This window comes from Choloepus didactylus, chromosome 4 (genome assembly GCF_015220235.1).
Source record: "Choloepus didactylus isolate mChoDid1 chromosome 4, mChoDid1.pri, whole genome shotgun sequence".
Lineage (NCBI taxonomy): Eukaryota > Metazoa > Chordata > Mammalia > Pilosa > Megalonychidae > Choloepus > Choloepus didactylus.
The window spans coordinates 166,434,627-166,462,311 of NC_051310.1; the positions used below are offsets into that span (position 1 = coordinate 166,434,627).

General features: G+C 37.1%; 1 protein-coding gene across 9 annotated transcripts in view; it reads left to right on the forward strand.

The window, feature by feature from the left end:
• NUBPL (nucleotide binding protein like) overlaps nucleotides 1-27,685 on the forward strand; it is a 626,527-nt gene that overhangs the window by 384,602 nt on the left and 214,240 nt on the right. For all 9 annotated transcript variants that reach the window (XM_037834762.1, XM_037834763.1, XM_037834758.1 and 6 more), the window contains one exon: nucleotides 16,744-16,829. In XM_037834762.1, coding sequence (XP_037690690.1) covers nucleotides 16,744-16,829 — 86 coding nt within the window. The remainder of the gene's footprint in view (nucleotides 1-16,743; nucleotides 16,830-27,685) is intronic.

The window sequence follows — 27,685 nt, forward strand, 5'->3', positions numbered from 1 at the left end:
CCCTCTTTTCCTCCCTCTACTTTCCGGAGTATCGCACCTAAACATGCCATCACCTAGAATGTCTTTCCTCCCCGATCAGTGGATACCCAAATCCTGCATACCATTTAAAAGCTACCTGGTTCAAATGTGTACTCCTTGACATCTTCCCATACACTCAGTTGGGCATCATTTCTCCCTCAGAATTCACATGGCATTTTTTTTTTTTTTTTGAGTAAGCAGGTAGAAAGTTTGCTAAGAACGTGTCACATAGCATTTTATCTGGACCACTCCCACATCACTTATCCCATTCTTATTCAGATCCTGTATACCCGTGTTATCTTTTCTGTTAGACACATACTTCCTAGAGGACTAGGCTCTGTTTCATTCATCTTTGTGCTTCTCACAGTCCCAAGTTCATTGCTGTCCTGCAACTACTCAGGAAATATTGAATCAATGAATGAGTATTTTGTCTGTATGGGTATATTATCTTCCGAACTTGGCTGTGAGCTGCTTGAATGCACGGCTTCTTTTCCTATTCATCATCGTATCTCAGAGCACCATGGGCAGTGGCATATACAGCTAATATCTATTGAATACATGACAAAGCTGGTCTGACTAGATATTACTGTTTTTGTGAAAAGATTTGTTGCCCCCTTATCTCTCTTTCCATCATGCTAACTCATTGCTGTAGCCCCCTGCTGCTTTCACCTACATGTTTTTTCTGTGTATAAGTTAAAGGAAGCATTTTTAAAAAACATATATTTTATTTCACTCCCCCTCTGGGAGAAAAAATGCTTTCCTTATGCTATCTTTTTTCCTGTACTATATATAATATCCATGTGGTCAGTTGATACCTTTTAGTATTAACTTTCTTTGGTGTCTGAGATAATAGCTTGCTACTTGGTTATATGCAGGCTCTGTATTAAATTACTAGTAAGAATCACTAGCATTGCTCATTGTAAGATAATAAGAAATTATATTATTTACTTACAGTGATGTTCAGCAAGGTGCTAACATTGCCTTTTTACCTGTAGATCCTTACCTGTGGAATACTTGCCTGCCCTACAGACTTGTACAGATCAAATGAGATAATAAGTATGAAACTGCCATCTAAACATATGGTATTTTTTAGAAACTACTTGAAAATTTTAGAAGAGCTTTTTTTATGGGGTGGGGAGATGTTATGAATTAGGAAAAACCTTTATATCAACTTTGCCTTTCTCCAAGCCATATTGAGAATGAAATTAGATGTTTTGTACTTGAAAAGAAACATCTTTTTGGAAAATTCATGGAGTCAGACCTGTACAAGCAAAAAGATCCTCTTTTAAATTGCTGATTAGCAATTGTTTGTATGTGTTTCATTTTGTTCCATGGTATAGACAACAGATAAACGCATTATAAGATATTTAAAGGAAAAAAAATTATCCTCTTATTCATGTTAAAATCGTTGTACAGCAACAGAAGAAATAAATGTGTTCACAGCAGTGTTAGTGGTTAATGGTTTAAATTTGAGCTTACATGGACTACTGAATCATTACATACTACAACTGTAGACTAGAGCCATACCTAGTAGTAGTAATTGCTGGAGGGAAAGGAAATAAAGAATGTCTTTTAATTTGCTCTGCTGGCTTTCTTTTATTATTTTTCTTATTCTTTTTTTTTTTCTTTTGTCTGTAATACAGTTTACTGGTTTTTTGTTTTTTTGTTTAGCTTGTAAATTTGTTGTTGCCTTAAACTGAATTGGGTAGATTCCAGAGTTGACTTTGGAGTGTTTTTTAATGCATGCTGATGAACTCTTAGGAATTATTGAACACTTAACTGCTCTTTTATAATAGATGAGGATTAATAGTTTTTGAGGAGCATCATGATTTCCTTGAAAATTTCAAAAATACATATACTGGGCTAGTATTTGAGTTCTTACAGATATTACCCAAAATCTCTTTCTTTGTTTCAACCGAGGTCCTCTGTGTGACTATCTGAAGACTGTCTTAACTTGATTTTAACTTGGAATTAAGTGAAGAGTTTGCATCTCATAAAACATGTAAAGCATATTTTCTTGTTGCAAGAAATGGAGAGTTGTGTTTTTTTTGTTTTTTGTTTGTTTGTTTTTTATTAAATTCAATTCTACTCACACACCACACAATCATCCACGGTGCACAATCAACCACCCACAGCACCACTACATAGCCATCATGCCCTTATTACCCCAATCCACCCCTGACCCTCCTCCCCATACCAGAAAGAATCAGAACCAGAACAAGAAATAAAAGTAAAAAAGTACACCCAAATCATCCCCCCCATCCCACCCCACCTCCCACCCAGTCCCCATCCCCATTCCTCCACCCATCCATCCACACACTGGACAAAGGGAGCGCGATCCACAAGTCCCCCATAACCACCCCCCCCCCAGAGTTATAATTAATGGATACTTGGCAACAATTAAATGACCACCACACAATCCACAAGTCCCCCACAAACACAGTGTCACCCCCTGCAAGTCACACCACCACACAATCGCCCTCAAGAGTCAAGGCCATTGAGTTGGGGCCTGACAACCTCAGGCATCTACCTCTAGCCACTCCAACACATCGAAACCCAAAAAGTGCCACCCATGTAGTGCGTAAGAGTGTCCACCAGAGTGACCTCTCGACTCCAGTTGAAATCTCTCAGCCACTGAAGCTTTACTCTGTCTCATCCTACATCCCCCCTTTGGCCAAGAAGATGTTCTCAACCCACGATGCCGGGTCCAGACTCATCCTCGGGAGCCACACCTGACATTGACAGGAAGATCCACACCCTTGGGAGTCAGGCCCCATGCAGAGGGGAGGGCAGCAAGACCACCTGCTGAGATGGCCTAGCTAAAGAGAGGGCCACACCTGAGCAACAAAGAGGCACTTGGGGAGACCCCTAGGCACAATTATAAGCAAAGAAATGGAGAGTTTAAATAATTTATCTAAGTTAAGGGAAAGGTATAATATTAGTCAGGGTCCTGACAGGAAACTGTTGGCACACCTTAAAAGGAGTTAACAGAAGAGAATTTAATGAAGGGCCTACTTACAGAGGTGTGGGCAGCAGCAAGGAAACCAACAAGGGATGGTGAAGCACCCAACGACTAGTGACAATAGAAGTTATTACTGCCCCTTAGCCTGAAGGAACAAGGGGAGTGAACTGTGTTAGTTGAATTAACTGCTGAGACCCGGTAAGGGGGCTGCCTGATGGGAGTTGTGGCCATAGAGGCACACAGCCGCTACCAGAACAAGGCAGGGAGGGAGCCGTGTGTGAAAAGGGTGTTAATACTACAACCTTTTTCTCCTTCCACGGTCTCATCTCCTACTAGCAGTTCCTAGTGGCAGATTCCCACTGGAAACCAAAGGGCAAGGAAACTCAGGTGCTATAGTCCACAGAGGTCAGCTACAGCGATACTGATCAGGACAGAGAAGGGTAGAGAATGGATCTGGGCAAGCCTGGAGGTGGGAGTGAGTGGGTAATAGCTAGAGGAAAATAACGAGCACAACTTCTCTTCTTCACAGCCGTCATTAAAATTAGTAATTAATGGCTTGTGGTAGATGAAATACAAAGCAAGGGGACAGGATTTCTGCCCTCTAAAAGTTTGCAAGCTAACAGAGACACCAGTAGTACAGTAAATTAGTGAAAATCCATGCTATCTTAAGGCAAATTGTATTGTCATCAAACTTTTGAACAAAATAAGCAGTGATGCCAGTATATTTTGTGCAGTAGGGAGTAATGGATGGAAGAATTTATTTTGATAAGATAGAGTTGTGGAAAAAACAGGTCCCCTTCACTTTATTAAATAAAGATTGATACAGTAATGAAAATTTTGGAAATTATTCTTATACTAATAGGGGCAAAGACTGGCTGACACGGGAGCCATCATGGTCCCTTCTTTATCCCCTCTTTTTCTTCTGGGGAATCACAAAGTGGCACAGAAAGCAGTCAGCTTTCCCAGTGTGGATCCCATTTTGATTTCTTATCTCCTGGAGAGGTAGAAGCTACTGTGTATGGCAAAGTAGTCACCTAGTTAATATCCTGAGTATAAATGACTCGAGAAGCTGCACTGGAAGACTAGTGTTACATTATGAAAATGATGGATGTCCCATAAAATTGTGTCTGGAAAACCAGAAGCCTGTTTCTCATTCATTTAAATGTGATGGAGTAGGAGTTTTAAGTTAAGCCATCTTGATATTTCAGTTATTGTTTAAAGTGAAAGGCATTTATTGCTCATGGAAAGTGTGGACCTATTTGCCTCAATGTCTGAACTTCTATTAGTTTACTCCGCAAAGATTCTTAAGAAAAATCTGTACATGTCCATGCTAGTATTTTTCCTTTATCAAAACTTCCCTTGGCCTGCTCAATTATCTCTTTCATGTTAACTCTCTTTGACTGCCAATTTGGACAGTGGTTTTTATAATATGAAAATTTATAAATGGAGAATAAGAACCACTGTTGCCATGTTAGATAGTGAATGATCATAGGCCATTACTTGAAATAGTCTACTTGGTTGTGTAGTATCTATTCTTTCAAATCAAAAGGAACATAGTAATTTTTCTTAGGTAAATGAAATAAAATCTTTGTATTTTCAAATCACTGCTATTTTTTTCCTTCTTAAATGTTTTCAAACTTACAAGAGAGATTCTTGAAAGGTATCTAACTATTTGGCTACTTGGATTTTAGTGCTACATTTCCCCAATAATTTTACAATTTATAATGACCTCAAACTGTAAAGCCAGAAACATGGTATACTTTAAAGATGGAAGACTTATGTCATACCTTTTCCTAGTATTCAGGGATATTGCATACTCATTTATGTTTTCAGTTTCCAAAATGGAACCTTAAGGTGACAGTCAGTTTTGATCTTCTTCCGGGTATACTGTCTTTCCTTACAAATGTTGAACAGAGTTATAATTAATGGATACTTGGCAAGAATTAAATGGTGTACAAGGGAATTATTGTTTATTCATCAAATTATAAAAATACTTTTCAAAATAAATTTGTTTTGTTGTTACACAAATCCAGCTAACTGCTGAAGACTAGAAACTATATTCTAGGGGTTTATCTTTTAGGAAATTCCAGATATTTCAGCCTGAGACTTCAGTCCTTGTTCTAGTTTTCTAATGCTGCCGGAATGCAAAACACCAGAAATGGATTGGCTTTTATAAAGGGGGTTTATTTGGTTGCAAAGTTACAGTCTTAAGGCCATAAATGTCCAAGGTAACACATCAACAATTGGGTACCTTCACTGGAGGATGGCCAGTGGCATCTGGAAAACCTCTGTTAGCTGGGAAGGCACATGGCTGATGTCTGCTCCAAGTTCTGGTTTCAAAATGGCTTTCTCCCAGGATATTCCTCTCTAGGCTTCAGCTCCTCAAAAATGTCACTCTTAGTTGCTCTTGGGGTATTTGTCCTCTCTTAGCTTCTCTGGAGCAAGAGTCTGCTTTCAGCAGCCATCTTCAAACTGTCTGTCATCTGCAGCTCTTCTCTCATCTCCTGTGCATTCTTCAAAGTGTCTCTATTGGCTATAGCAAGCTCGCTCCTTCTGTCTGAGCTTATATAGCACTTTAGTAAATTAATCAAGGCCCATGCTGAATGGGTGGGGCCACACCTCCATGGAAACTATCCAATCAGAGTCATCATCCACAGTTGGGTGGGTCGCATCTCCATGGAAACACTCAAAGAATTACAAACTAATTAACACTGATACAGCTGCCCACACAAGATTACATCAAAGATAATGGTATTTTGGGGGACATAATACATTCAAACTAGCACAGTCCTTGTTATATTAGAATTCAAACTTATAAAATTAAATGTGAAATATCAGAGACGGCCGTCTCAGAAGGCTTCCCGAGATGTTTAATGGTTAACATACAGATGGTTTCAACTGGAAAGAAACAGGGGATTTTATCTTTACTAGGAATATCAGATAGAGAGACAGAGAGAAAGCAAGAATCAGAGAGAGAGTACAAATGAGCAAGAGTATGAATGAGTGAGAAAGAGCACAGAAGATCTGCCTGGTTCTAGCCAAAGCTTTTTTTTTTTTTAAATGCAATTTTATTGAGATATATTCACATACCAGATAATCATCCAAAGTGTACAGTCAGTGGTTCACAGTATCATCATATAGTTGTGCATTTATCAACACAATCAATTTTGAACATTTTCATTATTCCAAAAATAATAAAATAAAAATAAGAATAAAAATTTAAAAAGAATACTCAGAACACCCCATGCCCCTTATCCCACCCCCACCCCCCATTATTTATTTATATTTTGTCTCTGATTTCTTACTTATCTGGCCATACACTGGATAAAGGGACCAAAGCTCTTTAAAACTTCTGAATACATCACTTGTCCTCAGTGGTTCCTTAGTGAATACAGTCTGGATGACCCTGGTTCATTCTTTGCAGTATCATTAAAGTGAGGCTATTGGAAGTCTGTTACTTGTTGATTCCATTATATTGAAGACACAGATTTTGTCTCTAAACTGGAGATCTTTATCCAGATTCCTTTGACAAATTTGAATTCTTAAAAGTTCCAAAGTGTACATGCTCTCACTCTCACCAGTAACTTTGAAATACAGTGGTTTTCACTCATTAGTGTTCTTATACTTACTTTTGGCAGCTATTGACATAATTTCCTATAATAAAACTCATTTCTGAAGTGAACAAAATAAGACTGATCTTTAAATTAAAAAACACTTTCCCTTTATGACTGTAGTCAATTCTCTGTTGGAAGGGAACAAAGAGTCCAAAACAGTGATTCATCAAAGTATTATTTATATTCCTGTTGAAACATGGTCTGTGGGTACTTTTGAGGTAAATTCACCTTTTAAATCATCTTTTGCTTAAGTTGATATTAATATTAATGTGCATTTCTTAATCCTTCAGCAAATAATGTTTATAATCCAGGAAATTTGGGGTGACAGAGAAGACGAGAGAACTAAAATATACCAAAGCCAGTTTACTTTAAAGTTAATAAACAATTGTATAATATGTATGGTTTTGTTTATATTAAGCCAGCAGAATTGAAATATTATTTTCTTATGTTGCAGATAAATCTCTAAATAAATCAAGGAGAATCAGCAACACTAAATATTAGAGCACTGTGAGCATTAAGATTGTCAATTAATATGTTCTTTTTTAAGTCTTTGTTGACTTTGCATTGATTTTCTCAAGAGCTGTAGGGTACAGAATTATTCCTCCAGGTATAATTCTTAGCCAATTTTTTTTTAATTTTTGTTTTCAAATAAATTCAAAGTTACAGGAACTGTTGCAAAAACAATACAAACCCCATACACAGCATACCCTGACCCCCCACCCCCAATACCCCGATCCTCACCCCACCTTGATGGTTGCTAACATGACCACAGACATAGGGGACTGGTGGTTTGATGGGTTGAGCCCTCTACCATAGGTTTTACCCTTGGGAAGACGGTTGCCACAAAGGAGAGGCTAGGCCTCCCTATAATTGTGCCTAAGAGCCTCCTCCCGAATGCCTCTTTGTTGCTCAGATGTGGCCCTCTCTCTCTAGCTAAGCCAACTTGAAAGGCGAAATCACTGCCCTCCCCCCTACGTGGGATCAGACACCCAGGGGAGTGAATCTCCCTGGCAACGTGGAATATGACTCCCGGGGAGGAATGTAGACCTGGCATCGTGGGACGGAGAACGTCTTCTTGACCAAAAGGGGGATGTGAAAGGAAATGAAATAAGCTTCAGTGGCAGAGAGATTCCAAAAGGAGCCGAGAGGTCACTCTGGTGGGCACTCTTATGCACACTTTAGACAACCCTTTTTAGGTTCTAAAGAATTGGGGTAGCTGGTGGTGGATACCTGAAACTATCAAACTACAACCCAGAACCCATGAATCTCGAAGACAGTTGTATAAAAATGTAGCTTATGAGGGGTGACAATGGGATTGGAAAAGCCATAAGGACCACACTCCACCTTGTCTAGTTTATGGATGGATGAGTAGAAAAATAGGGGAAGGAAACAAACAGACAAAGGTACCCAGTGTTCTTTTTTACTTCAATTGCTCTTTTTCACTCTAATTATTATTCTTGTTATTTTTGTGTGTGTGCTAATGAAAGTGTCAGGGATTGATTTGGGTGATGAATGTACCACTATGTAATGGTACTGTAAACAATCGAAAGTACAATTTGTTTTGTATGACTGCGTGGTATGTGAATATATCTCAATAAAATGAGGATTACAAAAACAAAACAAACAAAAAAAAACAATACAAACCCCATACACAGCATACCCTGACCCCCCACCCCCAATATCCCGATCCATCAACTTTAACTTGCTGTCACACCATTTCTTTCTTTCCCTCCCTCCCTATCTATCATCCATCATCTATTGCTCTGTCTTCTGAACATATGAGAGCAAGCTGCACACATCCTTGAACAAACACTATAATTCACATATACATTTCCCATGAACAAGAACATTCTTTTATGCAATCCCATTAAGCACAGCTAAGAAGTTCAAGAAATTCAACATTGATACAAAGCTTGCAATTCTGTATTTCCTTTTTTTTTGTTCCCTTATGTCCCAGCTGTGTCCCTTTGAGCCTCCTGTCCTCCACCCTCAGATCCCATCCAGGATCATCCTTGGCATTCAGTTGTCATCTATTGAGACTGTTTTTTTTTTTTTCAATTGTGGAAACATATATACAGCCTAAATCTTCCCATTCCACCCCCTCCCTAGCATTCCATTAGTGGGATTAATCACATTTAGAATGTTGTAATGCTATCACCTTCCCACCATCCATTACTAGAAGTTTCCCTTCACCTCAAACAGCAACCCTACACTCATTTATTAACTCCCCATTGCCGTTTCCCTCACTTCTCATAGCCCATACTCTACTTTTCATCTCTATGGTCATATTCTCTGATAATTGCTTTGTGTTTACTGTGGGGCTTAAATTTAACCTCTTAAATCCATAACAATCTTGTTTTTCTTTGATACCAACTTAACTTCAATAGGACATGTAAACTATGTTTCTATACTCCTCCATTCCCCCGCCTTTGTATAGCTCTTGTTAAAAATTACATATTTTACATTGAGTCAAAAACCACTGATTTGTCATTAGAGTTTGTATATTTTATATCATGTAGGAAGTAAATAGTGGAGTTACAAATCAAAAATTATTGACTTCTATTTGTATTCCTTTGTCATCAGAGAATGTGCTTTGAATATATTCAATTGTTTTTTTTATTAATTTATTGAGGCTTGTTTTATGTCCCAGCATATGGTCTATTCTGGAGAAAGATCCGTGATCACTAGAGAAAAATGTGTGTGCTGGTGATTTGGGATGTAAGGTTCTATATATGTCTGTTAAAATTCTCTATATCTCTCTCTCCTTTCTTTGTTTCTCTGTCAGTAGGGTTCCCTTTAGTGTCTGACATAGGGCAGGTCTTTTATTGGCAGAATCTCTCAGCATTTGTTTATCTGTGAAGAATTTAAGCCCTCCCTCAAATTTGAAGGAGAGTTTTGCTGGATAAAGTATTCTTGATTGGAAATTTTTCTCTCTGAGAATTTTAAATATGTCATGCCACTGCCTTCTTGCCTCCATGGTGGCCACTGAGTAGTCACTACTTAGTCTTATGTTGTTTCCTTTGTATGTGGTGAATTGCTTTTCTCTTGCTGCTTTCAGAATTTGCTCCTTCTCTTCAGTATTTGACAGTCTGATCAGAATATGTCTTGGAGTGGGTTTATTTGGGTTTATTCTATTTGGAGTTCGCTGGGCATTTATGCTTTGTGTATTTATATTGTGTAGAAGGTTTGGGAAGTTTTCCCCAACAATTTCTTTGAATACTCTTTCTAGACCTTTACCCTTCTCTTCCCCTTCTGGGACACCAATGAGTCTTATATTTGGACATTTTATTTTATCTATCATACCCCTGAGATCCATTTCGATTTTTTTGATTTTTTTCTCCATTCTTTCTTTTGTTCTTTCATTTTCTTTTCTGGGGTCTTCTAGGACACTGAGTTGTTGTTCAACTTCCTCTAATCTTGTATTATGAGTATCCAGAGTCTTTTTAATTTGGCCAACAGTTTCTTTTATTTCCATAAGATCTTCTGTTTTTTTATTTGCTCTTGCAATTTCTTCTTTATGCTCTTCTAGGGTCTTCTTTATGTCCTTTATATCCTGTGCCATGTTCTTCTTCATGTCCTTTATATCCTTTGCCGTGCTCTCATTCTTTGTCTGTAGTCCTTTGATTAATTGCGCCAAGTACTGTGTCTCCTCCTATCGTTTGATTTGGTTGTTTGGGATTGGGTTTTCCATATCATCTGGTTTTAGCAAATGCTTTAAGATTTTCTGTTGTTTTTGGCCTCTTGGCATTTGCTTTGTTTGATAGCTGTGATCTTCCAGGACCTCTGCTGTGGGAAGGCTATGCTACATCACAAGTGTACGCCTTCCCTGAAGGGAAGCCCCGGGCCGCTGGGCCATGCAGGGACACTCCCAGCCTGATGCAAAAATGACTGAACGGGGCATCTCAACCCCCACCCCCCACCCCTGGCTTCGCACAGCTCGGCCCCGGGCAGGAGTGTTGCCAGCACACCAGGAAGCTGGCTGCAAGGGGTGCGGTTTCTTTCTCCTTTTGGCTCTCCCCTCTGTACCTCTGGCCCCGGGACAATCAGCAGTGGGTGTGGGGAGGGCTATCCTCCACACCAGACACCGAGGCATTGACTACAGCTTCTGCAGTGCTTCACTGCGCGGTCCTCACTGCCGTATCTGCAGCCGCTCCCGGGTTTTTTTTGTTTTTTTTTTTTTTAAAAGAACTAGTCCGTCTCCAAACGCCAACACACAGTTTCCCCACACCACAGCAGGGCCGCGGGACTTTCAGCCAGCTTACTCACTCGTTTCAGAATGCAGACTCCCGGTTTCACCAAATGCACGGTCCCTGTAGATTTAGCAGACCTTGTCCAGTTGGTGCATCACTGGAAGTGGTATTCTGGGTCACTTTCTGGTTTTTATCTAGTATTTTTCATGGAGGTGTTTTTTTGCCCTGTCTCACCTAGCCGCCATCTTAGGTTCTCTCAGCCCTCACCTAATTCTTAGCCAATTTTGTTTTAAATATTTGTTAGGCACCAATACTGAAGTTTTCAATCAAGCGAGGGAATTAGATACAGTTTATGCCCTAGAGACTTAGAACAGCATAGTCTAATATTTCCACATGGTGTAATTATAATTAGTCTAACACCTGGAATAATCAGTTTTAAATGTTTAACTACTCTGCTATGTCCCAAATCCAGATATGCAGTTATAAATAGATTTTCCTCTTCATTGTCAAGAGAATTAACAATTAAGACAATCCTCTAGATAATTATTTTTTGGGATGTTTACAGATTTGCCAGAATCCTCCAGACAGTTAACCTTTAATAATAAATTTGAACTGATAAAAAGTCTTTTAAAAAGGTTATAACTTGGGAAATAGCATTTTAAAAGATGTTATTTAATTGCTAAATCTTAGATATTTATCCTAGAAAATGGACTAGAGAATTCCCTATGGGATTCTTGAGATTGGTGTTTTATGGTATCGTGTTTTTTCCCTAGGTAACAATATCATTTATTGCCAAGTAAATATTGTTTTTTTTACTGTTGACATCTCCTTATGGTCAGTAGAGGGAGCACAAGTTTTCTAACAAACCTTCAATCACAGGAGAACTGAAGTGATATCATCAGTGATGTTAAGGGGGGACATTCTAGGCTATTACATATTGGTCATGTTCCATGAGCCATGAGAAAAATTTAAGTTTACCGAGCAGAAAGCCAAGAACTATAAAGATAAAATGTAATATTAGGTTTTAGAGACCATATTTTAAGCTGAGAGATACATTGACAAGAAAAAAAGTGATTCCTTTAAAATTTAAAAATCCAGGTTGTGATGCTTACTTTGATCTAATGATTAAACCTAATTTTGCTGGAGGTTTCGTTTGTTGTTTGTTTGTGCTTGATTTACTTATTTAAATTCTAAGGGTCATTGTAGGGCCATCTTAATATAAGGGTATTTTATAGTTTACTCAAGAGATATATCAAATTTGGTACAACAAAAGAGGTAGTGATTTATTTATGGGCCAATCTTTGCATTCTTCAGGAAGGTCAAGAAAAAATTTTTTCAGGACAGTGTGATTAAGGCCTTAACCATTAGTTAAGAACATATGTTACAGCAAAAAAAAATCTTACTCCAAAAAATCTGTAAGTGTGGTAATAGTTATAATGGAATGTTTGCATCTTTTGTGAGCATTTGATGGGACGTGGAAGATGATTATTGTCTTGCCCAAAAGTTGTTAACTGATGTATGAATGGTGCCATTCACACTACTCTACAGAGACACTCAGATGTCATGGATGCTTGTTTGAGTTAGGATTAAATACAGAGAAAACCAGGTCACTTTAATTCCTCTCTCTGTGATCTTATAACTATCAAAATAATGTCATAGAACATTTTTATAATGCTTTTACATTCTTTTTTAATAGAACAACTCTTTACATTACATAAATAGGGTCAATGGAAATAGGTTCATTTTATAAAGGAGTTAATTGAGATGTATTGAGATTTAGTGGACTATTCAAAGCTATATAGTATATTAACAGTCAACAAAACTAGAATTCCAAGCTCTTAACTCTTAGTTTAAGGAGTTACCAAACTAAGAATTCATGCTGGAGTAATCTAGAATAGATGATTCTGAAAATATAGGAAGATTCTTTAAATCACCAGTCTTTCATTAAGTACAAGTTTTGTACAAGGCATTGTGCTATTAGTTTTGTTTGATAAAAAGATGAGAAAGTCTTATCTGCCCATGAGCTATATGGGGTAGTAGAAATACAAATAGTAGACAAATGATATATTTTTTTTTTTCAGGTATACTAAGAAATTTCAATAAAATCAATGTGACAAATTTCAAAAAAGCAAATAGTACTGTAAATCATTACTGTTCTTTTATTCATAATGACAAAATAAATCCAGATGTTCCTTGTGGCTTTGGTGACTTAGAGATGAAGATAGTTAAAGAAAAAAAAAATCTAAACATTTCTAATACATTTGTTAATTATAAGCTGTAAATAAATCCCTTTCTGTGATGAAAATTCACAGTTTTTCCCAATAGGCCATTTTTCATTGATATCAGAAAAAACAATTATGGAAATATTCAAATATAACAGATATCTTGCTTACATAGTCAATACTCAACCAAATGTACATGTAGCACAATTTTGGTCATTAACCAGAAGGAAACTTTAAAACCTTCTGCTCTCCAAATTACATTCAAAGTCAGGGAAGGTATTCAAAACCTAGAAAACCTCTTCAAATTCCCAATATAAACCATCACATTTGATTAGTATTTACTAAACATCCACAGATCAAAACAATATACTAATCCATAGTTCATGCTCTATTAAGAAAATGTTTTAAAAAGAACATTTTTAAATAGATGTCCCCATAAAGATGGACTTCCCTAAAATGACAAGATAAGCAACAATTAAGATACTTGGCAAAGGGAAACCTGTGTTAACTGAATACTTGTAAAATCAACAGCCAACCTATCAGAAACCCAAGACCTACTTGCTTCATGGCAGTTTCTCCAATTTTGTCTGAATGTTTGCGGATGCTCTCCAAAAAGTCTTTGAGATCAGACATAGAAACATCCTTTATTTCTTCTCTTAGCTTGGGGATGTTGTCCACCATCACCTTGCAGAATCGATAATGGCTTACTTGAGGCAGATACGTATGCTCTAGATGTTCCAGGGTTTTCAATGCAGGATAATGCCTTTTAGTCTTCATCTGATCCCTCAGTTTGCTGTACATCTCCAGGACTGGAAGACACAGCATTAATTTATCAACAGTGGCAGAAATATTTCTCTGTTGCAGTCGACACTGCTTCAGCTCTTCCATTGCTATTACCAGTTCCTTTCCCTCATGCTGAAGTTTTCTATTAGTATCCGTCACTTGATTTTTGAGTTTCTGGGCTTCTCCTCTCACTTTCAGCAATTCAGTTATAGAGTCCACAAAGCCCTGGTAATGAAAGTTGCACATTTTCTCAATTTCTCGGTCATGATTGCGGATGCGAGTTTCAAGCTTCTCCATAAATCTTCCATGTTCCTCACCATCATAGACAGACCTGAGCGTGGGCCCGATGCAGGCCGTGTCGGTGCTCTCGATCTCTCGCAGGATCCGCTCGTGCTCCGCCGCTGTCTCCAGGCTTTCTGCCTCCGCCATCTTACCCCGATCCATAAACTGGGGGCGCCCGGTTGCGCGTCCCCTCCTTCAGCTCGGCTCACCTTTCACCCCCTCACACCGCCTCTCCACCCTAGGCTCCCCTGCCACAAATGATATTTAAAACAATGACATATTTATACCATATGAAAGCTAAGGGTACTTTTCAGGGCTAATACAATATATGGTTAAGGAAAGAATCTGGAAGAAATAAATAGCCAAGGGAGTTCCTTGTTCACATTTGAAGACAATTGTTTTGATATCGAGGAGCCCACTTCTTATGGGAGATTATACTTCACATTCACTTAAATGGGATTACTGAGGCAGTCAGATTGAAGAGGGTGGGTTTTTGGAAACTAGAAGAGGGAATCCTAAATCATAAAATCCTAGATATAGATGAGACCTTGAGAAATACAGACCTTGAGCTATAGATGAGACTTGAACTATCTAGTCCATCCTTTTATTTGACAGGTGAGGAACCTGAGACCCGAAGTGATTCTGAGTTATTTGTTCAAGGTTAGTCACACAGCTAGATGGTGTCAGAAGTGGCATTGGATCCCTTCCAAATGCCTGGATATGAAAAACAAATAGTAAACAGATTGATAATAGAGTCTAGACAGTGGCAAAATGTAGAAATGTATTGAATGTGTAGAGTTGAAGGTAATTTTTGCAGAGATATGATTTCCAGCAGTCTTTAAAAGAGGGGATAGAACTATTGGACTAGCTTGGGCAGAGTAAATAAAAAACAAAGGATGTAGTAATCCATGGAACAGTTTGAAAAGTAGGACAAGCTGCCTGATGGCAAATATGAAAATGACCTTCCCAGCAATTCTTAATATATTTTATTAATAACATAAAGATAATGATAATGATATTATTAGCTATAACAATCACAGCTACCGTTTATTGCATGTTTATTCTGTGGCCAGGCATCATGGCAAGCATCCTGTGAACATGAGTTCATTTAATTATTTCAACCCTTTGATCTAAGTATGATTATGCCATTTTGTAGATGCAGGTACTGAATCTCAGAAGGTTAAGTCAGTTACCCTAGTCACATAGGTCACTGGCTATGGTATCAAAATTTGAATTGTGGTCTATTTGAATTGCAAAGCTAGTGTTTCCTAAACTTGAGTAATGAATATACCCTCCTTTTAAAGGAAAAATGAACTTCTGGTTCATACCCCATACTGACTTGACGTATTTTAAGATACCATAAATTCCTTCAGTGTATACCTCTTATATAATGAAAAAAAATCAAATTAAATACAAGCAAACTTATAAAATCAACAAGATTCAAATTAAGGACATTAAAGTGAAAGATGAAGGTTTTGTTGAAACAAAAATGCCAATGGCAAGTTGAATTTGTAGCTAACTACTGTTGCACAGATTCTTTTTGAGTTTGGCATGCCTGTATTACCACGTGCTTTGTGATAACTTAATACTCCCACCACTTTTCTCTATTCTCGCTTCTTCTAAATATACCTTCAGACAATCCTCTGGTATCATTTGACCTTTACCTGGTAGAATTTGTTATTTATTGTTAATTCTGCCTCTGTTTTCATTAGCTGTGACAAACTATACCACTTAATGGTCTGGGCTCTGAAATATCATGGCAGTGTGTATTTAGTTACAAAGTCGTGGTCATCCAAGTGTTCTAGAAGATGCTCATGTTTATTATTTTTCAGGTTATTAGTGAAAATAAACCATATAATTTAAGAAATCCATATTCTCTGAAATCATAACTAGGACTTTGGAGTTTCCACTTAAAGAAAAAAAAAGTACTGTACTTTTCTTTCACAATATTATATCCTGAGACCATGGAGTTACGATAGGGAAACAGTAGAGACTCAAGAAAGTCTCCATCTGTATCCACATCAGTGCTGCCTTTGTTCAAGACACGATCATTTTGCATCGGAATTTTTGCTACAACCTCTAATTTGATCCCCACCAAATTATTCTCCACAGTGTGTTTTCATTAATAGAGACTTTTAGGACTCAGCTTAGGTATCACCTCTTTCTGGAAACTTTCCTCTGTTGTGTCTCCTTATTTCTTCCCCTCCCTATCTGTCACCTTCACCATCCCCTCCTTCAGGTTGAATTAGTTATCCTGCCTTCCTATACCTCCTTTATAAGTCCATAACACCCTATTCATATCTCTACTATAATGTTTAGCACATTGTGTTAGAATCCTTGATTTGTCTGTCTCCCCAAGTAGACTAATAACTTCTTGAAAGAAAGACTTATCTTGTCCATAGGTTTAATTAGCACATTGTCTTAATGGGAAGCAGGCTCTGATGATTTAGCTGTGATCTTGATCACTGGCTGGTAACTTGTGGTTCTGGAAAGGAAGAGTCAGAGGTAGGCAAGAGCAAAGCAGATGTTTCCTCATCTTTGCCATCCAATTATGTAAAATTCGTATGAATTACCTAAATACTTAATGTAACTAGCCCTTTTAGCATGTAAGCAACATCAATTTGGAAGTATTATTTTAAAAAGAATTAAAAGTCTGTTTGTTTTTTGTTTAGGTGCTGTGATTGTTTCCACGCCCCAGGATATTGCACTGATGGATGCACACAAGGGGGCTGAGATGTTTCGAAAAGTTCACGTACCTGTAAGCACTTACAGCTTCACGAATATAAAAAACATGAAACTCTTCTAAGTGAAGAAGCAAGTTTTTGAAAAATATAATCCAGTTTTTAATTTAGTTCTGTGCAGAAATCTAGATGGAAATATGGTCAAAATCCTAGTTTATGGTTTCTTTAAAAAACATATATAAAAGTATAAGCATGTATGCATGTTATATTAAGAAGAATTCTTTAAAAAATTCTACAGCCCTTCAAGTATGAGTTTTCTCAAATACAACTGTCACTAAAAAAAAAAAATAAATAAAAAAGGGAAATGATTCAGATAGATAGACTTGAGTAAATCACCAGTGATAAAACAGGTAAAATGGTCTCCTACATTTTAACTCATTTGTCACTCACCTTCTAGAAAATATTTAAGGATTTTTCTACCCAATATGGCAAAATAAAACAAGTTAAAAGTAAATATTAAAAATAAGAACAATTAAATTTAGATGGAGTCAGAAGTGATGAGTAAAAAATATGCATGTCATTAAGGGACTTAAATACTAGCTAAAGGTAGGCCCTGGATTTTCTAGCAGCCCAGGGGAAAGAAGCATAGTACCATAAAAAGACTCCATTTCCATGAAGTTAAAAAAAGGGGTTGGATGCTCAGGAGAAACAGAGCTGAGACCAAAAAGACAAACCACTCCTCAGTTTTCATAAAGAAGACTCTGTATGTAATGAACACACCCTCATCACCTTCTTTACAGTAAATAGGGAGGCCTTCCTTCTAGTGTGTCTCAGCAGAAGCAAGTAGAATTGTGCCAGTGTAAAATTCAGAACAAACGTTTAAGTATAAGGCCAATGTGATTTATCCATCGGTGTTTCTCTCTTGCTTAATTCAGGAGTAGATTTTAAAATTTATAGAGCAGAGTTTTTTAAACTTCAGCCCGTGAATTACCTGCAGTCCATGATTCTCCACCAATCCCCCAAAACTGTATGCTCAAGTTTGTGTTTGTGTTGGTGTGAAGAAGATTCATAACTTACATCAGATTCTTCAATGAGATCATGAAACAGGAGAAGATCCAGTGATGTATTAGAATGAATGGACTCTCAGGGAAACTTCCATAAATGTTTTTCTCTCGGGAGCTTCTGAAAAGTATAAAACAGTATAGACGAGGAGTTGAGTTGATCCTCCTCTACAGGTCCCTCAAGTGTGCTCTTCTCCCTTGCCGGTTAGCATTGACTATGTGCATTGACAAGGCGGGAGCTCTGGGTTGGATCAGTGTCCTTTTGTAAAAATTAAAGAACCTGATAAGAAGGATACCCGTTTGCTTACCTTCCAGGTAATCTGTGAGTTTTCTCACTAACGGATAAAATTATAATCAGAAAGTATTTTACGCGTGGGTAAATGAGTAATCAAAACTCCATGGTGTTCTCTGTTGTGAATTTTAGCTTGGAAAATTTTTGAAGCATTTATAACCAAATGCCCGCCTCAGACAGAAAACTGTCTCAATAAAGCACCTGTTAGCACTGCTAGCTTTGAACAATGTAACTCCCAATTATGCCTTCCAAGATAAACTATGAACAAATAATGCATACTCGAAGGTTACTTCTTATATGGGATTTTAAAATACAAATCCAAAAAAAGTTAGAGTTATCTAACAAAATGTATCATGTTGAGTTAAAAACAAGTAATTCATATTTTTTTCTTTCTTTTGCAAATTAGATAACAAGGCCAATGGTCTCTTAAGGCCACTTCCATGTTAGGATAAAAGAGATTACATCAGTAAATAAGTTAATGTTCAACTTCTCATTCTGTAAAGGGGGGTTGGGGGAGGAGTTGGAGGCCTACTTCAGCATCCTCAAAGATATAATAAAATCCTGAGGGAAAAGTTTTCAAAAGAGATCTGAGGTTGGGGGGAGGGGGTTGTGGAATAGAAGCCATAACTTTTTCTTTTTGTTTTTCCCCTGTAAATGATCATTTTTATACCCAAGAAACAATTTCAGCTGAAACATGTTACTTTCTTTTGAAAATTAGATAACGTAGCTATGGCTATGAAGTAGGTCCTACATGGGCTTTGCTAGTTGAGGGTTTAAAGGCCTTAACTGTTGAAGTTGACATATATATATATATCTTTCAATCCTTATGTTATTATGACTTATTGGTCTATAAATAAAGAGGCAAACAATCTCATACTGTTCCCTGACAGATTTTTCTTTAGACTCTAAGGCAAGAGGGTGGTACAAAGAATCCTAATGAAACATTGCCAGGAATAAAGCCTGCTTAATGGAAAGTGCTTGGAACAATGCCTGGAACATAGTAGGTGCCTAATAAATATTTGTTGAATATTGGCTCTGTAAAATTCTGGACTGAAAAATCCAGACTTGCAGTGTATCAACCAAAAACAGCACATATGTTAGGTGGAATGCCTAGTAATTTGTAGTCTGTACATTGGGAGAGTAAAGGGTAGGCCTTTTTAAAAATGACTCTCAAAATAGTTATTTTTATTAAAATGGGTATAGTTATATAATAGTCTATTAAAAAATAAACTATATTCAGGGTCCAGCTAGAGGAGACCATATTAACCTTTGTGGACTTAAAAAGGTTAATATATTAGTGAGTATCAGAACCCATCTATTCTTTATTTTGACCCTTGACCAGAGGACTTTTGAGGAAAACTTGGAAATTCAAGGTTTATCTTTAATGTTTAAGCAAAGCAGTAGCTCCTAAGTTGGGGTTCATTGACAGGCTTCCTGGGATTGGGGGAGATCTGTGAATCCCCTGATAATTATATGCAAAAAAAATGTGGATATGTGCACAGGCAAATTTTTTCTGAGGAGAGGATCCATTACTGTACCTAAAATTCTCAGAAAAATCTATGAGCAAGAAAAAGTTAAGAGTTATAAGTATTTATAGTTAAAAGGAAAAGAACCTGAGATTGAGCAGGCTAAGAGGTAGAATGAAAGCCAAGGATGAGTAGTGTTTCATAAGAAGAAAAACGTAGCTGTGGGAGTTGACATCAAAAGGAGAGTGAGGAAGTATTTGAAGGTGAGAGGTTCCTAACAGGGTGTGGGGAAGAAAGATTGAAAGAGGGGATCCAAAACCTAGGTTAACTTTAGACAGGAAGGAGTGTCCCTCCTTCCTTTGAGATTGGAAGTAAGGATGAAGGAACATATTGGTCAGCAGAGGTGGTAGGCATTGGGAAAGTGGATGTGAAGTTAAAAGAGATTTCCTATATAATGACCTGTATTTTCCCTGAAGTAGAAGGCAAGACTTCTGAGAGTGTGAGAGGGAATGCTTAAGGACAGAACTTTGCAGTATGAAGATTTGAAATAGAGATCAGGAAAGAAAAGATGGTTGGCTGTGAACAATTGGAGGGAATACCAGGAAGTTCTGTGGTTCTTCTAGCTGAGTTGGAGAGAGACCATGAGTTTGTGGTGCACTGATCCATGTGTGATTTTCTTCAACAGCCCTCAGCAACCTAGATGCAGCAGTGGGAAAGAGTGATGGTCATTCAGTCCAGATTGGGCTATTGGTAGGTGGGTGCAACTAAACAATAAAAGTTGAGAATATTAGCAAGGAAGTGTTCCAAGTGGAGGGTTATGAACTGCATAAGGCTCACAGGACCAGTGCTGGGATTAGCTAGGGAGTGAGCGAGCTGTTTGTGATCAGAAAGTTAATGTTTGAGTTTAAGTTTGCAGAGCTGGAGCATTTCTGGGTCATGGCAAGGTCCAGGATGTGGTCATGGGTGTGTGAAGCTAAAATGAACTGGAAATGAGTCACTGGAGCTGCATAATCTTACCTGTAGTTGAAATTAATAGTTCTTTTTTCTGGCTTTTTTTTTTTTTTTTTTTTTTTTGACATCTTCTCATATCTTTACTATAGCACTCTTTTTACATGCTTATGATGTTAATTTATATGCCTATCTTACCATCTAAATTACAATAATTTTAAAAGGAAGTAGAATGTCTTAATCATCTCTTGAGCCTACAGAGCAATATATGTTCAGTAATGTTCATGAGTGAATGAGCAAAAACTTTCCAGCATTGAGCTCTGTAAGCAATTAGACAACCATGGTGCAGTAACATTGTAAAGGGGATCTCTGCTATGAGTGGAATGTGGATTTGATGACCTCTGAGATCCCTCTAGCTTTTATGAGCCTTGTAAGTCTAAGTAATGGTAAAGCATTTGAAATTAGAAAGTGTTCTATAAATGCAAAGGAGAAATGTTAGGCTTTGTTTATACCAATTTATTTCGTTTTTTAAAATTTTGCTGTTTCTTCCCCTTCTGAAGTGCATTAGTTACCATGGCAACAATGATGTCCCTGGAATTCATTGGTATGGACAGAGTTTAGTAATGTCTACAAGAACATTTTGAAGTTAATTTAAATGATTTTTTAAACCTCAAGCTCAGTTACAGGAAGGAAGAGATGAAATGAACAATTACATTCTCTCTTCTTGGCCTGAAATGATATCAACTCTGCCAAATCATTTAATATCACAGTATTTTTAGATCGAATGTTTTTTTAAAAAATAATATAAATCTTTCATTGAGTCATCCTCACCTATTTTTGTTGTCATCTTATACAAGGGAGACCAGGCACCTTGATTTGGAATCCTTCCCCTTACCATTTGAACTTTCAGAGCCACAGAGGTTTCACTATCCAACCTTTTCTTCTTAAATAATCTCCTCCTCAGCTGTTGAAAAGTATATTAAAGTGTACTTCCTTTCTTATTCCTTCTGCACATAAGTGATCCCTTAATTAATTTTAATTCAATAAGTAGTTATTAATTTACTTATACTGATATTGAATGCCTTCTATAAGCAAAGTACTGTGATATGCTTCCGTTGTGTGATTTAAAAACAAAAAGAAAAAGGAGGAGGAAATCTCTTTTTCAAGTACCGTATCAGGCTATAGATAGATTAATTATGGTGCAGGGGCCTTAAATTCTGAGGAGTTTGAGGATACTTTCCAACCTGGGGCTCACAAGAAGCACTTCAAGGAGAAGCCATGATTTTTTTTTTCCCCATATCCTTGTACTTTTGCACATGCTGATCCCTTGCCTGTAAGTCATTGTCTACTTGGGGAACTCATATTCATTTTTCATATCCCTGCTCAGGCATTACTTCCTCTAGGAAGTTTTTCCCAACCTGTCAGAAAAAGTTCATAATCCTTTCTCTGAACTACTTGTGCATGTATCTAGTTTGGCTCCTATCTCACTACAGGTTTACTCTCCACAGAAGAATATGAGTTCCTGCAGGACAAGAAAAACATGTCTTAGATATCCTTAAATGCTCAGTTACCTGTCAGATAGTAGGCATGTAATAAATACTTACAAATTGGCATTTGACCTGGGCTATAATGCAGTCCACAATCTTTTGTTCCCTATACCCCCAGCTCACAAGCCTTTCTCCCTTGCATTCTCTCTGCCACAGCCAAACTGGTTTTCTTTCACTTTTTTGAAGTTTTCACTCTCTCTCCCTTTCTCTTCAGAACCCTGGGGCATCCTGTTTCTCCACATTACTTTTACCCTCCTTTTTTCACCTGGTAACTCCTTTTAATCCTTTGGTACTTAGATTAGGCAACCGTTTCCTCTGGGAAACTGACCTTGACCTTATTAACTAAGTGAGCTCTTCCTAACACTCTTCATCCTTTTGTAACATCTTCACCTTTTGTCAGTACTTTCACATTCTTAGTATCATACTGTGAACTCTGTGAGTGTAGGGACCACCTCCCTCCCTCTGTGCTCTCTAAATATTTACTGACTGAATGAATGAGGTAGGATTTTTTGTACATATTAGCAGGGGACACAGAGAGGGACAGAATTCAGTCTGAAAAGAATCAGGAAAGCCAACATTATGTTCAAGGTTGTTCGGTTTGCCTATAATTGAGATAGTATGTTTGGGAGTATCTGTGCTAGGGCCAGGTATGGTAGAGCCTTAAATGCTGGTCTAGGGAATTTGGGCTTTGTTCTTAAGATTATAGGAGGAGTTCATAAAGAATGCTGAATAAGAAGTAGACATAATTAAAATGGAGCATTAAAAAGATTTCATCTGGTAGAGATGAATAGAAAGGACAGGAGCCAGGCAAGTGTGGAGACAGAAAGTGTTTGCTGTGGTCTTAAGTATTCAGGTTTTGACCCACCAGTGGGTCATGAAATCAATTCAATGAGAGATGAAACCAGAAGTTTTGTAAACAGTTTCAAGATTAATTGCTCTTAGTAAGAGAAAGTATTCTTTCATAAAGATTTGGTCTTAGTTATAAACACATGTATGTTATAAAACATAGATGTTTGTTTGGGATCAAGATGTAAAATATTTCTCATTGTCAGACATAGTCAAAAAGTTGGAAAAAACACTGGTCTAAGTGATGGGCAGTAAGGGGTTGAGAAAAGGCAGTGAACATGGAAAAGAGAATGAATGTAATTGACATTTTGAAGGAAGAATTGACAGACTTAGCAATTGATTACATTGGGTAGAAGGGTTAGGAAAGAAAAGGCAGAAATTGAAGTGATTTTGAATTATTTTATCATTAATAAATCTACCAGAAGCTGTTTTTTTTTTTTTCTGCTCAGGATGACAACAAACTAGAAAAATGAGTTTAGGTTCTCAGTCACAAAGCCCTATCCATATTCTTTGAAGACTGTGATTTAATACAGGGAAGAAAGAGACAGGTAGAGAAAACAATCTGGTGCTGATCTTCTTAGATCTATTTACATCACACGCGATAGCTAACCATCCCTTCTCCTCACAGAACCCTACTTTTATTTGTCTGTATGTTTGTAAGCTCTTTACACAGATTTTGCTTAGCTCTTAGCTATATTCTCCAAATAGATAACCTCTGTTGTGCTTATAAATTAGATTATTACCCAAATTTTATTATAAATTTTTAGGTCCCAGGTACTACTTACAGAGGCATTTTTATATAGTAGTGAAGTGTGTGAGCTCAGGTGTTTGAATGCCAGAGTTCAAATCCCAGTTCTGTCATTTTGAAACTGTATGACGTGGGTGAGTTATTCTTTGGTTCAATTTTCTCATTCATAATATGGGGATTATAGAATTTCCCTCAGAGGTTTCAGGTGAGAAATAAATGAGATAATGCATGTAAAGGGCTTAGTATAGTGTTTGGCACAATCTAAACATTCAATTGATGTTACTATAATGTCATATAATTAATGTTGCTTATTATTATAATTACTTTTTTATAATGTTGTCATGAAACAGATACATTTCTAATTTACAGCTGTTTATGTATTTGGCCTAGGTATTTTGACTATCTGTATTTGTGAAATGCAAATTTTCTTATTTAATAAGAAATTTAAAAATCTTTAAGTGACAGTTAAAAGTGGGATTTCCTTATTCTTTGAATATTTTAATTGACCATAAAATATTCTCTTCATATAGATTTATTAAGTTGTTGTAGTTATTTAGAGTCTAAAATTCAGTAGTCGTTGCATTATTTAGGGTAGGCTAATGCTATCAAAAATTGACCTCAAAATATATAATGATTCCAACACAGTGGAAGTTTGTTTTTTGCTTATGAAACAGTACTGTAGATGAACAGTACTGGTAGATGAACAGGTGAAGGCAGGGAGGCCTTCTTCCATGCAGTTATTTAGACTGTTGGAGTCTCTGTCAGTTTTAAATGTGACTTTTAAGGGGTCATCCTCATTTTCACCAGCCAGAAGGGAAAGACAGCGCCGAGGAACGTATATGGGAATTTAATGTAGACCAGGCCTGAAAGTGGTGCACATACTGTTACTCATTTCCCACTAGCTAAAACTCAGTCACATGGCCACACATGATGCTTATTGGGGAGCCTAAGAAATGAGGTTAGCTATGTGCCAACAAAGATGAGACTATAGATTTTGGTGAACAGCTAGCCATACCACAGTTGATCTAGCAACAAAGAAACTGATTAAAACCTAATGCCAGTTGCTAAAATCTATTTCCTTATGAATGATTCCTAAAAATTCTGTAACTTTGCAGTCTTACAAATAGTTATGTATTTCAAAAAGAGAGGTAGAAATTTTATTTTCTTCTGGTTTACTTTTCCTGCGGTTAAAAACAAAAACAAGCAAAAAAGGCTTCCGTGGTCTGGAACTTTTTAGTATTTATTTGTTATGACTAAGAATTATATTGTCTTCTAAGAAATATTAAGTGATCCTAGAACCCAAAGTATGTTTCTTTTCAATGCTTTTTTCCAATTGTTTCCATTTTTGTTACAAGATTCAACAGGTTGTTATGTGGAACCGTTTCTTAGCAATGAGGCTCAAAGTTGTGGTTTATTATTTTTCTAGCAAAGTAACAATATATGACAATAGGTCATCCATTTGGACTAATGGTTCCACACCTTCCTTCTTAAATGCCTTCAAAATGTATGTATTCATGATGTCTGACCTGGAGCTTTTTCAGCATCTTTTTTGTCCATTGGACTCCAAAAGTCCTGTTTTATTTAATACCTGTAGCCTACTAGCCTTGTAAAACAATTTAGAAATAGATAATCTTTCTTGAAAATGGGGTAAAAGTGACACTTTTATTGTCTACTTTTTATGATAGAGCATAGTTTTTCCTCTAAGATCATCATGTAGTCTCACTTGATACTCTGGGAAGTTATTTCCTTTAATGTATTCAAAGAATCTTTCATTATTGGTGTGGAGGTCTTACAAGGTACTGTTTGAATTCTTTTTAGTAACATGTATTAACTGGTTTACATATGACATATCACATGTTGCTTCCTTTTCACAATTGGGTAATTTTTCCATTTTTAGAAAAACAACTTTTCTTCAATGATAACCTTTATAAGACTGGGTAGTATTTTGCAACTTGACCATAATTATATCTCAGAGACTGAAGATTTATGCTTGTTTGTGTTTTTCTCAGGCTCTCTGAGAAGTCCATTCATGCTTTATACTAGAATGCTATTCTATGTTATTTACATGTATTATACTTGTCTAACACAGTGACCCTGTGGGTTAGATAATATTTTCTCCATTTTACAAATGTGAAAACTGGTAACTGACATAAAATTACCCGTCTGTTTAATAGGGCATTTGGGCTCCTTATCCTAAACAGTCTGCTTTCCAGAGTTGGCAATTCTGGTAATTCAGAGTTGAAGTTTAGTCTGTGGATATCATAGAATGTCACAGGGTAAGAGATTCCAGGGTACAAGAGGAACCTCCATCAAATTTGTTTACCATGGGGGTGCTGATTGTCCAGACAGGCAAGTGAAGTCACAGGAAACTGATGGACTGGAAGAATGGAGAGGATTTAAGGAGCTGTAGGTTCTGCTGAAAGCCAAAAGAGGTAAAATGAGGTCATAAGAAGGGAAATTCCATGCCCAGGACCTTGGACGAGGGGATGAAATCCAAGGCTCAGCTGTGTCAGTAAGTGGTAAAAGTGGTTCACATTAATTGTATACTTGGATGGATTGTGTAGCGTGTGAATATATCTTAATAACTTAGAAGAGTAAAAAAACGGTTCAAATCTGGCCGGCCCTATACCTGTGTTCTTAATAACTACGTGCAGTTGCCCCACCAAAATATATTGACTTATTGTGATTGTTTGAAGTTGTATGTACCCCAGAAAGGATCATGTTCTTGAAGCTAATCCATTCCTGTGGCTGTAGACTTATTGTGGGTGGGACCTTTTGATTAGGTTATTTCAGTTGAGGATGCCCCAAGTGGGTCTTAATCCTTTTACTGGAGTCTGTATAAATGGGATGAATATGAAGAGGGAAAAGCCACAGAAGCTCAGAGAGAAAACCCAGAGAAGCTGAAAGAGGACACATTGAAAACATAGAGAAATCACAGAAACAGAGAAGCCAAAAACTGGAAGCAACAAAACCCAGAGAGAAGAGAGAAACCAGCAGATGTCACCATGTGCCTGACCATGTGACAGAGGAGCTGAGGCTCTCAGGTAGCTGGTTTTTGGGAAGAACGCATCACCCGTTGATGCCTTAATTTGGACATTTTTACAGCCTCAGAACTGTAAACTTTGAGGTAATAAATCCCCATTTTAAAAGCCAACCAATTTCTGGTATATTGCGTCTCAGCAACTTTAGCAAACTAAAACGCTCATCATTATTTCAGGTCACCTAGTTCTATGCACAAAATTCTCTAATCCATTACTTGTCATCTTGTTTGGTGACTTCCATATAGAAACCAGTGACCCAGCTTGTTTGAATTTTGGCTTGGCCATTAACTAACTCTTAGAGTTTAGAGAGCATATAAATTGTCAGTTTAGAGATGAAAAATTCAAAGCAAAGTTGAATTATATCTCATAGACCCACAACTAATTAGTTGGTACTTGAGGGGAGCATAAACTCAGGCCTCCCTATTCATTGTTCTTTCCATGCCAAACTACTTCTTGTGAAAGAGACACAAGAACAGCCATCTCATTTTTAAAAACTATAGTATCTGTACACATGCTTCAAGGAATATACCAAAAACTGGTTCTAGGCTAATGGGTAACTAAAAGTCACTTATGAATCTAATCTATTTCAGTTAATATTATTCATTCCCTGTTTAAAAAAGAGTTTTCCTCCTTCCTTTTTCTTAAATCATAACTTTTATTCCTTGTGACAGCTTCTAACCAGCAAGAATTTAACCTGATTATAACCTTGAGAAAATTGGATTACATAGTAGCCTGAAAATCTTGTTTTTTACTTATCTGAGTCTAGGCTTAAAATGCCAAGAATAAATTAAAACTGGGGTGTCTTGAGCCTCCTTAATTCAATACATGTACACACAAAAATCCAGTATTCAGAGCAACGTTGCTCTTTCGAGAGTCAACTTTTAAAAAGTTAATTAAAGTAATACCTTCTGAACCAATGATAGACTGGAATAACATTAGGTTAATGGTGGTTGATATTCAGCAGTCATATAGCATTTGCTCTCT